This window comes from Diorhabda carinulata, chromosome 4, assembly GCF_026250575.1.
Source record: "Diorhabda carinulata isolate Delta chromosome 4, icDioCari1.1, whole genome shotgun sequence".
Taxonomy (NCBI): domain Eukaryota; kingdom Metazoa; phylum Arthropoda; class Insecta; order Coleoptera; family Chrysomelidae; genus Diorhabda; species Diorhabda carinulata.
The window spans coordinates 26,704,112-26,719,338 of record NC_079463.1 but is presented as its reverse complement, the minus strand read 5'-3'; the positions used below and the strand labels follow the sequence as shown (position 1 = coordinate 26,719,338).

The 15,227-nt window shown below is 31.9% G+C and overlaps 1 protein-coding gene and 1 long non-coding RNA gene across 2 annotated transcripts; one reads left to right on the top strand and one right to left on the bottom strand.

Moving 5' to 3' along the window:
• Positions 1-730: 730 nt before the first annotated feature.
• On the top strand, positions 731-2,683 carry LOC130892400 (uncharacterized). The gene is made up of 3 exons (XR_009059032.1): positions 731-1,312; positions 1,369-1,531; positions 1,589-2,683. It is a non-coding gene; the product is annotated as an uncharacterized LOC130892400 (long non-coding RNA).
• Positions 2,684-4,741: 2,058 nt separating this feature from the next.
• On the bottom strand, positions 4,742-12,510 carry LOC130892733 (zinc finger HIT domain-containing protein 3). The gene is made up of 3 exons (XM_057798304.1): positions 12,237-12,510; positions 10,440-10,594; positions 4,742-9,647 (listed from the first exon to the last, which is right to left on the bottom strand). The coding sequence occupies exons 1-3, from the start codon at positions 12,302-12,304 to the stop codon at positions 9,460-9,462; spliced, it is 411 nt and encodes a 136-aa protein (XP_057654287.1). The 5' UTR covers positions 12,305-12,510; the 3' UTR covers positions 4,742-9,459.
• Between the last annotated feature and the right edge of the window lie 2,717 nt (positions 12,511-15,227).

Sequence of the window (15,227 nt, the reverse complement as noted above, 5' to 3'; positions counted from 1 at the left end):
TGGAGGGTAAGAAGCGCATTCTTTACGGAACAACAGTGTCTCTTAAACGTACCTAATCAAGATGGCGTTACTGTACAAGAGAACCAATGATATAAACAACTGTCGTTGTAGGTAGTAAAACAATCACAATTATTCGTGGTTTCTAAGGATTATAATGAATAAATACATTCACAAACTATTTTAGTTATGAAAATATTTGATACTATTTTACTACTTGCTTTCAGCAAACTTCACTTCATTTTAAACGACCAAGCTCTCCACTACAAGAGCATGGCCTACATAATTCTATTTGTGGACATTTTTTTACTTAAACAGCTATATGAGAGCATCGCAATTACCTCTACCCTCCATAGAAGAATACAAATAGCGTTAAAATACATACATACTTCACGTATCAAGTTGTCGGTTCGTCAGAACAGTTGACCAATGAAGGAAACGTTTAAACTACTAGCTTATGTTTTATTTTCTAATATATATTTTTTAAACTAATTTATTTGAATAAAAAAATCAACGATGAAGTTGTCGTTAATTTCAACTAACTTGTCTCAATAATATAAATCGCGATACCTTCTATCACATCCGAGCCATTTTTTTTCGTAATTGGAGAGAGCCAGAATAGGTTAATATAGATAATAATAAATATTGAGGCGGCTTAACTAATTTTTCAGACAGAACTCATTCATGAGCTCTTTTTTTCTTATACGAGGATGTATTGATATCTAGTTACCCAAGCAGCACAGTGTCGTTATAATGACGTCAATTATTGGACATTATTAGTCGGCGACGTCGTAGACCAATAAGCGACGTCCATATGACGTGACATTTCAGATGTCATTTTGACGTCGTCTAGAGACGTCTTTCGTACGTTTGTTTTCGGTCGTTTTAAGTGCTTTTTAATCAACTATAAAAAAAATTAGAACGAAAGTTTATTACAAAAACTAAGCCCTATACGTGCTTTATAAAAAATTGTACATTTTAAATTGTTGTTTACCTAAAATTTGGATATAAATATAAATTCATTAATTAGCAATGAAAATACTAAACTGACGTTTTAAGTGGAAATGCAATTTGAATTTAAAGATGAAGTGAGAATGTTGTAATTAACAATTATTTAACTATTTTATTAGTAGGAAACAATTATTTTTAGCATCGATTCCTGTCGAGGCTGTCGACCAAGATTTAATTTTGGCGCGATTTTAATCGAAATGCCACGATACGATACGAGACGTGCAGGCGCATGCGTGCTGGACTGCTGGTGTGAACGCGTGTGCGCGTAATGGCGGACGGCAGCAAAAAGTTGTTTGACGGTTTGGTGGGTGTTCTGTACCACTTAATATGTATTTTACAATTTAAATTATGTGATTCCAGTCGGCATATCTATCGACTTTTGGAGGGAGAGATTTTACTGGACATACAAACCGCATTTTAAATTTTTTGTTCATTTATTCTCTTGCAACTAATTGGAATTTTTGTGGCAAACGAGGTGAGAAAAAGGCTTTTAAAAACTTAAACGTAAAGGATGTGATTATTGGTAAGTGTTTTCACTTGTAGGTGCATACTTATTATTAATCTGAAACAACATTTTTAGGTGCTGTAAGAAAAAGCTAACCTCTAGTCAGTCAGAAAGAAATAGAAGATACCATCAAGGTGTGGTTGAAACATGCACCAGAGAAATTGAAAAAGCAGCAGCATGGCAACCCGTAAGAAAAAAAGTGTTGTTAGTCAAAGACAACTCTACAGAAGGGTGGCAGAAGCAAATTTAGCACCTGTGAGTCAGAATTGTTATAATACATCTTTAATAGTTAATAATGATTCCAATGAATCATCAAATTCCGTTTTTTTTTGCTGGTTCAATGTGTGAAAGTGAAAATGACACCTGTTCCTCAAGAGATTTAGATTTTAATGTAAACTCGCCTAATGAAAATTTGCTCTTCAATGATGCGACGTTATACAACCATTTGACTTCCTATTCCAGTAACGTGCCCCCTAACGATTTATTTTCTAATGAACCGCCGCCTAGCGATTTGCATTCGAAATTGTCAAACTGGGCAGCTTCAAGGTACGTTCGACGTACAGTAGTTACTCATCTCTTGCATTATCTCCACCATTTAAAATCGTTAGTTCAGTCTCCGAATAAACCGTTACAACAGATTAATAGACACTTAAAAGAAATTGAAATGACAGTGTACGAAAAACATGACTCTACTTCACCTGATGATGAACACTTCTGTAAATGTGAATTGTCCCATTTCTTAGGACCAACGCCAAATTTCTCTTGCAAGCAGTATAAAAAGCTTCATTATAAAGATTTTATTTTTTCTATTGCATCATATTCAGAAGCAAATTGTTTTTGTCTTACCTTAGAAGGACTGGTTTTCAAAATAGAAAATGTAGTGGATAATAATGGAGCAGTTTTTATATTAGGTAGGAGGTTTCAGGATTACCGTTCATTTTACAAATACCCTGTCGACTCAAAAGAATTTATCCAAAATTTATCAGAGTATATCGAGTTATTGCACTGCCACAAAGTTTTTTCGAAATGTATTGTTTTTCCTTTCAAGCAGGAATGGTTGTCATTTTCATTATTGCATCATTAGTAATTCCTTATTTCAACTTTTATGTTCTATAAGTGTAATAGTATGTAGTTTTTTAAGATTTTGTAATAAACTGGTATTAATTTGAACGCATTTTTTTATATTTTTGATCCTACTTATACGTCATTTGTCAAAAGTAAGTACGTCATTTTGACGTCTCACCAGCCGGACTAGGTACGTCATTAGTTGACGTCTGTAGGATGTGACATTAACCCGTCATAATCACGTCATTTTAGACGTCTTTTTAGACGTCCCCATTGGTCGCCAATGGCCTATAATTGACGTCATAGTAACGACACTGTGCTGCTTGGGTAGCCTAGCCTAGACCAGAACAGAATATTGCGTTATCATAGCAACAAACAATAATTTATTAGAAGTGTCAGTGTAAAGTTTGACGTCAAAAAAGTTAACCAGAGTAACGCAATAAATTAAAAGATGAAAGATATCCACTGAACTTGTGAAGATCGAAAAATTGGAGTATCGATCTGTGGAGGTCTGGTTTTCAGAGCAAGAAGAAACATTTTTTTCGAAAGGTCTAAAGACTAAATATATCCAATTAAGAGGAGAATATGTTGAGTAATAAAATATTTTCATTGAAATTTTGTTTGGTCCTATAGTAGGCTGAGAATTTTTCAATATATCCTCGTATATCAAAACTTGTCAGCAAATTAACATAACTTTTACCTATTATTGTTTTTCATTTTCTAAATAATAAGTGAACATAACATTAACGATTTTTGGGTTCTTGGAAGTACGTTTTTCGGATGAAATCTATTGTTTCGATTGTATCGTAATAATATAATTTCATCTACCATAATATATAGACGGGTAAAAAATCACTTGGTATAGGTTTGAATTTTTAACGCGAGTAAGGTTTTGATCAACAATAACAACTCGTAGCACCCATCTTGCAAGCTTTTCATAACATCTTTGAATTGTAAAAACGTGCCAACATTTTTGTCTAAACGGGGGAGGGTGTGCAAAAATTTACTTAAATAAAAGTTTTCTACAACTTGTAAAAAGGGATAACTGCAAACTGAATATTTGAAAAAATAGGTCGGTTGCCATGATATTGTTTTGTGTTACAGTTCCTCCGACTATTCTACACCAGTTGAATAAAGCAATTCGTGCTTAGTGGCGTACTACTTGATGTGCCTCAAACATTCCATATTACCAAAACTTGTATTAACCACTTATAAAACTGATACCCTATCAATTGTCAACAAATTTCCAAGCTTTCCACCCTATTTTACTGACGAGATTGTCTCGGTGAATGATTTCGTACACTATCTCGCCCAACGTTCGCCATTTGCAAGTTTCTAACCAAATGAAATGTTATAATCTTCTAGTCGTTAACAATATATATCCTGATCAGGTCTTGCATATCGTCCACATACTGAATTTGGCTCGGCTGGACTAGCCTAGTTTCATATCTTCTCGTTAAAACCACCCCCTGTGTGCCATGGGCGTTAATCTTGAATCATGATCCAGAATCAAAACGACAGACTTAACAGTGAATTTTTTTCTTTGACTATGAAGGTGTTACGTACCAGGACAACTTCTCAACAAGATCACGCAATCACTAAACACCGTACAAATTGAGTGTTATAGGTTTAATTCTACTTAAATGTAGGATGGAATGATTTGTTTTATGCTTATAAATCGACTAATATTCCAAGTGGAATGGCTTACTAGGCGTTTTGAGTGTAATATATTGACAAATGGCAAAACAGAAAAAATAAAGCAAAAGCTTTTAAAACTTATGTTACAATTTGTAAGTCATTGAATTTTTTTAGTGGAATGTTTAACTAGTTTACAAGTAAAATCAAAATATCTTCGACGGCGATAGTAAAATATTTCACAAGAATGCTTAAAAATACTAATAATAGGTATTCCATACAGCATCAAATAATTTATAAATAATATATATAATAAATAATAGTAAATTGTAGATTATCATGCTTGCAACCTGCCTTGCTTCGATTTTAAAAATCCTTTCAACGCAATTTTATGGAAATTGTCTACATCTTAATTTTATTGTTTTACCATCCTTGATTTTGTTAGACGTTTAGCTAAATAAGAATACCTATTTGGGAAGAAAGTAGAGTAGTACCATCTTATATTTACTTATATAAAGAAACAAAACATCATATTCAGATCTTTATTGATATGTAAACATTGGGTATAAACAAAACTATGAAACTATTTATTCCAAAAACATTATTTATTTAAATTATCACAACGTTAATATTAAACGTCTTTAGACGTGCAGTCTATTTCTTACATAAATACTAATTTATATTAAATATATGCGAAATTTGAAACAAAGTGTATTGGATTCACACGTAATTAAAATAACAATTTTATTTTACAAAATTGACGCGTAATGCAAAAAAAAATGATATATATCTTTAAAAGCTCTCATATTTTGAACAACCATTAACGAATACAGTTATATTGACACCAAATCAAACTACATTATGGGACAGACCCTGTATAATGATATTCTAATCATATGGAAACATAACTAGGTACAATAAGATTTTTTCTCTTCAAAGTTTTATTGTATAAGATGTATGGGAGAGAAAGGAATTAGTTATATATGATGTGGTCCGACATATTGGGGTGTCCATAATTTCCATTTTTATATTTCTCCCTTAAAATATCATATTTCAAACGACAGATGTCAAATTTTGAGTTCATTTCCTCCAATATTTTGTTTGTTACACATTTCCATATTAAACCTTTTTTTATTAATAAAAAAGGAATTGATCAAGCTTTATTTCCAAACAGGAAAAATTAACATTGAATTAAACGCTTAGCTTTATAATTATAATAGTGACTATTCACTATTTATACATGACACAAGTAGCTATAGTGGTCAACGATCAGGACGATCCAGTTACACCATTACATGTTAATAGTCTTGAAAACAGTGATGAAAAAGCGCAAATTGAAGTAAAGACAGACAATAGACATCATGGAAGAGTTTACACTATTTTCATTAAAATTTTAAATTGAAAAAGCTTGTATTCATATGGGTGCCGCGATTCCTTGCCATAGAAAAAACCAGGACACAGCTAAAACATCATATGAAAGGATTGGACACGACAATATACGTCCGAATCAAGTAAAAACGTAACAATCGACTGGCAAGATTATGGCCTCATTTTGGGTTCGCTCATCGAATTTCAATGTATTGAAGGAGATTACAAGAAAATTACCCCATCTGCAAAAGAAAACAAATTCTTCTTCATCAATGCACCGAGTGAATAAAAACGATAGTGAAATTCAATTAATTGAATATCTGCATGTGCCATATCATTCAGATCTGGCTCCTTGCAACTACTAGCTGAAAAAAATTCGCCAGTGTAAGAAATATCAATCAAATGAGAAAGTGGAATTTTAAGGGAGGGGACAAAAGAGTAATTTCTATATAAAAATGGCAAGAGGGGCTGAAAGGGCGTTGGACTGATTGTATCACTCTCGAACGAAACTATCTCGATGAATTAACCAGAATTTGGTTAAAAAACTTTTTTTTTGTTTACTAGACGAGGACTGAAAAATATTAGTTTCAATTACCCGTATATTGAAACTGTTTTACATATTCTACAGTTTATTTTCCATGATATTTAACTCTACTAATTGAGCCCATATTTATTATAGTTATTTTGTTTTTGGTTGACAATGCTTACTTCTTACAATACTGAAGATTTAACATGAGTAGTAACATCTAGTAATCAGTCTGGCACTTTCTGTTCGTTTGATTATAAGTATTCATAGTGTCATTTATATTTTCTCCTATAGCTAAACTGGCAGTGCAAATGAACTTTATAAAATAAAATAAAAGATAGAGGTCTGTGTAGTCCGAAAATACATAAATGAAATATACAACAAAACTGCATATAATAGATTAATTAACAAACTGATCTATATACTGAGCACACTTTTTACACTACCCCTACACCAACACTAAAATTACACTGTTTCAATAACCAAGCTTTAGTCTTCAGAGATTGAAGGTAAACTAGTTTACCTTCAGGTAAGTAAACTGGTTTACCTTCACGTAGGTAAATTAATTTACCTTCAGTCTCTGAATATGATAACTTGGTTATCTAAACACGCGGCGTACAGAGTAATTGTGAGTAATGTAAAAAGTGTTTTCAATATGGAGATTAGCAACAATTCAAAAAATTCCCACTTAGTTTGATCTAAGGTCTGCCAATCATGCAGCAAGACAACGTGCAATGCAATATATCTCCATAAAAGTATCCACAGAGTAAACAGCTCAGATGATTTATTCATGCAAGATCTGTCAATTGCAAATTTAACTGCTTCATGGCTTTTTTAATACGCGCAAGTTGCAATTGTACTTAAAAAGTGATTTGTTACCTTTAATTTAACAATCAATGAAATGTCTGACCTGCTGAATGATTTTAATGTTTATTATAAAATAAAATTTTTCTGTTTCTGATTTTGTCTTTACTCTTAATTTTGAGGGTTTGGCACTTTGGAACGTGACACGGAAGAGAAAAAAGTGGCTTATGTCAATGACAGGCATGATATAATTACTTGGCATTTTTTGAACGGCATCTCAAACCATATCAAACTTTTTATTTTTTCGCTTTGTTCATGATCGACGTAACCGACCTTTTCTTTCTACCTGTGTTCTGCTCACTATGTTACCACTGATAGAAACCAACAGTTGAACGACTGATGCGAATCTCTCCATCGACAAGCTACCTAAGTAGTACCTATACTGTCATGACAATGCAGAAATCTTGTGCCAAAGTTAAAATAGGTGAAAAATTAAGTGATCCTCTTGGGCATAGTCTTTCAGGTACATTATTTATAATACTATTGCACGTAGGAATCAATCAAATAAATCAAAAAACTACTGTATACAATAAATCGACCCAGAATTGTGCATAATATGCAGATGATATTATAATAATATTCATAAATAAAGACTGAGAGAACTTTTCAGATATATAAAGAAAATGTGAAGAGCTCGGTTTAGTTAATAACGAATCTAAAACTGTATTTATGAAGATATCGCCATCAGAAGATTCTAGGAGAGTGGATGATTCAATAATAGTTCGAAAACTTTTAAAAGTGTAAATAGATTTAAATATCTCTGAGCAAATGTAATCAAACAAGCCAAACCAAGAACTGCCATACTAGGAAAAAATACAAAGTGATAATAGAGCTCATTTTGCAAACCTGAACCTCCTGATAAACAAACTGAAACAAGAGGAACGAAGATAAAAATCTACGGGACTCTAATAAGACCAATCTTAGCTTATGATTGTTCTTTTGCATTAACCAAAAAAAAGCTCAACAAAAAAGTCCGTTTCTAATTAGCAACCCAAAATAAATGTGAAAAGACTGTGAAGGTCTGCAGAATGTTACTGCTAATACTTGCTGTGAACGTTACTTTATTACCAGATTCATATCTGTCAATATACTCATGTTATATTTGCAAATAATTGGTATCTCAAATTAACTGGCATTAGAATAAATATACTAACATTTAAATAAGCAGGGTGACTAAAAAATAACGAAACAAATATTAATCTCTTTAGTAGAAAATACGAGGGCTATTCAGAAAGTGAGAAACGTTTACGTCTAGCACTGCTAGGCGTCTACTTGTCATTTGGTATTGATGTCCGCATGCTTTGCATCTCAGTCAGCACCTACCATTACACTGCCCGCTTTTTATATTCAAATTGTGAATGAAAGAATAAATGTGCAGTCTTTGTTTTTTGTTGGCAACCTATTGAAATTTCTCGAGAAGGGTGTGAGTTTGAGTAACAACCTAATAAACGTAGGTTACAATCTGATATGGGGCATTCAGTTAAAACAACGACCACAATAGAGAGAAAAGTAGATGATGGACATTACAACTCAACAATAGTAGAAAAAATTATCAAAAGATTCAATATCTTACAAAGAAGGAACTATCTAGCAGCACAACGCTTTGAAAACATCAAGGAGTTAAAGGTGCACATAACTGAGTGGCTAAGAAATGAACCTACCAAACCTACATACGCACTGCGATTCGTTACTGAGGACACGTCAATTGTCAATTGTAAGGTATAATTAACAGTCCATGGAGGAGGAATAGACAAACAAACCAAGAAAATATTCGCAGACCTTGTCACTAAGGAAGTTTATGTATGTCTTCTGGAATAAACAAAGTGTGCTTGTAATTTATTTTCTCAAACTTGGTGATAGAAAAAACTGCCTGTTAGAGAAAGCAGCTCAAAGCAGCTCAACTCATTGAAATAAAAGGTTTTCTCTCATGCACACTATAATTTTCGAAACCATGATTATGTAAAAAAGCAAAACTTCAATCCTCTTTCAGATGTAGATGAACTTTTTTTTATTTTTCTAATTCCAAAACATCTATCTTTCTGAATAGTCCTCGTAGTAATAGTGATGTTTTAATTATAAAATATGTTTTGCACGTCTTTTGATGATATCAAGGTTTTTAAAAAGACTTAGACCCTAATATTGGCCCACATGATTTGACTATAATTGATAATAATTCGAAAATGATGCTTGAAGAAACTTTCACAAAAAAAACAGTTCACTTTATTAATCAACATTTCAGTTTTGGATCACACAGTATACTTGACATAATTATTAGTGTTTCCCAATGTGAAATCTGTCTAGAACGGAAAATATCTCGAATTATATGCTCTGCTTCAATTAATCGATTATGCTTCAAGGTGAAATTTGAATTTAAACAGTCTCGTTATTTATGGCCACACCTTATAATATACACAATTCTTATTATAATTATCATAAAATATAAAAAAAATAGGAAACATATATATATATAGCAAAAATATCAGACTTTTTATGAGTTTTCTTCAACTTCCGTTTTATCTTCCACAACTTTGAGACAGGCATCAGCAAATTCTACAAAAATTGGTTCCTGCATAGCTTTTTGCATAACTTCTTCAGCATTATCTGACTTATCAATGGCCACTAATAAATTTCTCAAATGACTATTTGTTAACAAATTATTCACTTCTTCATTTGAATCTGGAAAATAAATGTAAATTAATACACTCCTTTTGAAACAATATTTAAAAAATATTGTGTTAGGGGTCGTTCAAATATAACGTAACGCAATTTGTGAAGATTTTTTTAAACCTCCACTACCCATTTTGGGCAGGAACCAGCGGTAAAATAAGTTAAAACTGTGGAATTTTGTTAACGTTGATTTTTATGAAAATTTGAATTTAAGCTCTACTTCCCCCCTTACTCCAATCTCACCTATGCTAAAGGGTGCTTTTTCTTTTTTAGGGGCGAAAACTACCCCTTATTGTAAAACATTTAAATATCTTCGATTTTAGCATGTATAAAATAAATGTAAATGAATTATTTGTAGATCTGTTGATATTCTCAAACAAGTTTATGATTAATCGGACTCATGTGACCCCCTCGTGTGACCATCCGCGAAGGTAGTAATATTGAAAGCTTTTTTTAAAGACACGTGTAATCTCGAGTTTTATGAAAATTTGCATTTAAGCTCTAGTTACCCTCTTCTACGAAATCTTTCCTGTGCCGAACCGGGCTTTTTATATTTTGGGGGGTGTAAACTAGCTCTTATTGCAAAAAATTTAAAATCTCAGGTTTTATGCATGTTTCCGATAAAATGACGTTTAAATGTATTTTTCGTAAATATGTTGACATTCTCAAACACGTTTATGATCAATCAGATTCATGCAACATGATACATCAATTGTGAATAAAAATTGTGTTAATATTTTTCAATGATGATTTATCTTGATTTAAGGGTATATTTCAAATAAGATTTTATGTGTTCCTTACTCAATAGTTTTAGTTTATCTTCAGGAACTGTTGATTCAGTCATAGTTTCAATTTTTCTCCTCTTCACTATTAAATTAGCCATTTCTTCTTCTTCGTCTCTTTGAAGAACATCACATTTATTTTGTCTGTGTATTTTGCAGCAAGGCACTGAACAACTGAAAAGGATCTTTATACAGAAATTCAAACAAAAACAAGCAGTGGATACAATAACAATTAAATGATAAACTTTGGAAAGAAAAGTTAAAGGACACTAAACTATAAACACTTATAATAAATTTAGATCACTATCCATTCATCGATTTTCAATTTTTCTTTGAACATATGGCTTATTTAAATATCTTTCAAGCCGCTTCTTTTTTATTAGAAATAATAAAACTAGCAAAAGATATAAAAATAAAAACACAAAGAGTTAATAAAAACATTCATTTATATCATATGCACATAAAAGTGTAAAAATCAACAAAAATTAAGAAAGAATGCAATTAAGATAGTGAATAGGCAACAAAGTTCATATATCGAAAGTGAAATTAACAATAGAAAAAATCAAATATGATATGAAACAGTCACAAGATAATAAAGCAAGACCAATATTTATAATAATAAGTATAAAATAAGAATTTTGAAATCTAAAAAGAAAGTAAAATGAAACAAATGTAGACAAAAAAGACTCCAAAGAAATACAAGCTTAAAAAAATGAACTGGAATCCCAAAAACAAGGATGTTATGAGAAAATTTGAAGTACAGAGAACAGAGGAGTATAAAAAGGATAAAAATAGAGAAAAAATCGAATAAAAACAGTTAATGTAACAAACTGATTCGATACCACTTAAGACCAAAGGGACGACTGAAGTTAAGGTGGGAAGTAGAATCCGACTTAAAAAAAAAGAAGTAGAGAAACTGGAGTCAACTAACTTGGAATGAAGTAAAAAAGATGGTAGACAATGTAGTGTAAACCACTAGTATATACAGATTAATAATTTTATAATGAACTTTTAATCTACAATGGGGTAGAAGCGACAAAGAAAAAACTGTACTATTTGCGGAACACCTTGGAAAAGTGTTTCATCCCAACAACGACGTACCTATCCCTGAAATAGAAAGAAAATTATCCGAAATTCCTCCAAACGTGTCAGCAATTAAACCACCAAGAGTAAAGGAAGTTCAACAGGAAATCAATTGCATGAATCTAGAAAAAGTTCCTGACATATACAAAAGAAAGGTATAACGCTGCTGCCTGCCTGTCTCTTCATATCTTCCAAAAAGCTTACTGCCAATCCTGTCTCCTGTCGAAGGTTCTTGAAAGGTTAATATGACAAATAATAAACTCAAATCCAAACACCTTAGAACGGATACCACTACACCAATTTGGATTTGAGAAGAAACATTCAACTATACAACATATCTACAGGATAAACAACACAATAAATCAAACACTAGATAAAGCAATAAATTAGTTAATTAGTTGGGGTTAAGTAAAAGGTATTCTACATGTAGGATAAGTAATTGAAACGAAAATGAAACAGAAAGAAAAAACTGTGTGTTTAAATTATACTTGTGTATAAGCTGCCTGTTTCATTCTCTTCTGGCAAATAAAGGAGAACTTAAAAAAATTGAATATTATCAGCAGAAAGGAAATTTGATTCGATAAAACATGTGCCGGATAGGGAAATGTATTTTGTATTAAAAACGTGGTTGCTGTTTATAGGATATTTAATGACCAAATCTTCGTCGGAAAAATTTGAATAAGTATATTGAAAAGTTCACAACTAAAAGCTATGAAGTGCATTTTCTACTTACTAAAATATCATACAGGTTGGGCATTTGTATCTTGCTTCTTTAGAGCAAATTTCACAAGTTTTATTCATTGTCGTGACAGTAAAATAATACACTATAAACACTAATATAATTTCACTTTTAAAACACCTAGGAACATTTCAATTAGACACTTAGAGAATTAAGATATTAATATTACAAATAAAAACAAGTTAATACATTTTTGTTTTAATTCTCTGTCAAATAGTTGTAGAAATGAAAATCGTATGTCAATGAACTCATGAGGCACACGACATCTAGTATATATTTAGATTAACTTAAACTACGTTGCTCATTAAAATTACGTATAGACAACTGTACTCATTATTAGTGCATATTAAGTTTATTACAGTAGATGGCACTAGTACCTAATTTGATGAATAAAAATATGTTTCTTACTCGAGGTAGGGTGGAATTGAAAACATTTTCAATTTTCCAAAAGACCTTTCTTTTTAAAATCAGTGATCTTTTTAAATAGTATCATTTACATTTTTCATTGGCAATCATTATCCTGGTTCGAAATATAAATTCAACATAATTATTTCTGTAATTGAGAATTAGAGGAATCTAAGTTACAAATAAGCAACTTCACGGAAAACTACAAAACCTTTAAAACTGACCTTCCGCTCAGAAGTCCTAACACAAATATATAACAATGTGGACAGTAGTCAAATATAGTTTCCTTAAAAATTTGGAAAAGTTTGGATCTGCATTATTGGGGCTCGAAAAGAAAATTCAACATTTGAACGATTTATTTTACTCATATAATTCTGTATTTGAGAGTTAGAGGAATCTAAGTTAAAAATAAGCAACTTTACAACATTGTGAACAGTGGTCTATTTTGAAAATATCATTTACATTCTACCTTATTATAAAAATTACGGTTTCCTTCAAAAATTGGAAAAGTAAGGGTATACGTTATGGCTAATACTCCTCTGGTACCCATGATTATGTACCTCATTGGTGGTTGAAGTCAACATATTTGAAATCGTCTTCAAAACTGAATTTTGGAGCAGGACTATCATACTTTTTTTCCGTAGATTTTTCCTTAGCCTTAAATTTCCTACTTGGGATTCACTTTAGTTATATTCATGTTCCAGTTATGCCACTGTAGCTCAACCATACAGTTAGTCTATTGGTTGCACTTCCATTTAACCGCTGAACGAAGGCAAGCTGCCATTTCATAGCATACACCACGTTTAATTTTTAGGGTTGCTATAGATGGTGTGTTTAAAGTCCGGAAATAGAAGTTTTGTGAGTTTTTCAAGTCGAGAAGACGTGGAGTTACGCTTTTGTGGCTTTATACAATAACAGGTCTTTAGTTCTTATAATAACTACTATATTCTAAAATTTCCTTTCTCGAGGACATACGCCATTATGACTTTATAGGATTAAAAAAATGAACAAGAATCAGAAAAGCAAAAATTGACGGAAATTGTACACTTACGTTTATCTAGCTCTGAGGTACAGATATTAAGTTCAAAATGTAAAAATTAATACCATAGACCAGTCTTATGTAAACTAGATACTTGAGAAAAGCAATTAAAAATGAAGTTTAATGAAATTTATAAGGTTTTCTTAAATTTTTTTCAAAAAGTACAGACTCAGTAGTAGTTTTTCAACTTTAATACAAAAGTACCGAAATAAAGTGATGAACTGACTTTTATCCAAATAGACTTGAACTTGATTGATATCTCCCTTGAGAAACCACATATCGCTGATGACGGTTCCTTCCAATCCTCACAGGAGCCCGGATATGGAAACAGTCGTTAGCTACTCGTTTAAAACCGTTTGAATGTTTCCTAATGTCCAAACACTACGTGTCTTGAGATGAGTTTTTAATCGTGGGAAAAGTAAAATGATTCATTGCAATTTCTTTGTGAAAAAGCGCACTATCATAATGCAAGATTCTACGAGAGTTCACTTTCGATCTCAGAAGACGAATTGCGCATCAGACAGTGTAATTGTAAGGGTACAGTATGAATACGAATATCAGCAACGTTTCCACTAATTCCAACTTTATTGATTTTTATTTTGATCCGCAAGACCGTTTTTCGAAGTCTAAAGAACATTGCGCTAAATGTATTGATTTAATGTTTGGTCTTGATGCATAAACTCTTTGTGGATGATGATTCTCTGGCTATATTAAGAAACGAAAACGCATGTGATCTTTGACTTTCTCATTTTGATTTTTTGACTGTTGGTTGTTATTTCAAAATTCCACACTCGCTACCTGTGACGACACGTTTCAAAGTATGCGGCACTTTTACCTCCTGAAGTCATTTTGTTGCGAAAGATTCGGCCATTGCTCCCTTTCGGTTTCATCCTTCATTCAAAACTCTTTCTAATACATATAGTTAGGAAAATTAACACGACAATAAGAAGTGTCATTTTCTAGGGAGTATACTGGTCTTTGAATTTTATTTGATTCCTTAGTGATTGGAATCAATTTCATCCTGCATTCCCACTTCATCGTAGGAGTGTAATTATTGATACCTGCTTGAGTATCTGAATAAATGATTATGTCACATTTATAATAGTTACTTTGTAGTATATTTAATTTGCAATTATTTTTGCCTGTAATACATTTGGATAGGAGCCTTAGCGTGATATATTTCAGAGTAGTCTAGCGCAAATACGCATCTATTAATAACAATGTATTCATATATAGGGTGGTATATTATAAAATATGGTCCATTCATGTGGTTTTCTACGTAACTAATAATTATTGTGGTCGTTCACGATGTAACACCAAAAATAATAAGTATTTGGTGCAATCCCCGAATAGGCACTCCAGCACAAACTCGTTTGCTCATTTTTGAGTCATTTATGAACTATTTAGAAGTATGTTTTTTGATTTTTTGGAAATATAGGTGATGTTTTGCATTCAGAATCATAATTTTTCCATCAGTTACTTTTTTCCGCGTTTCATAATTTTTAATACTCTTGTTGCCTTTCCTAGAGAATAGCCTAGAC

Bases quoted from the DNA above. Each gene is read 5' to 3' on its own strand.
- LOC130892733 (XM_057798304.1), bottom strand. From the start codon at position 12,304: ATGAATAAAACTTGTGAAATTTGCTCTAAAGAAGCAAGATACAAATGC. The intron at 10,595-12,236 runs GTAAGTAGAAAA...GATCCTTTTCAG, and splicing joins CCAACCTGTATGATATTTTA to TTGTTCAGTGCCTTGCTGCA. The intron at 9,648-10,439 runs GTAAGGAACACA...TTTATTTTCCAG, and splicing joins AGATAAACTAAAACTATTGA to ATTCAAATGAAGAAGTGAAT.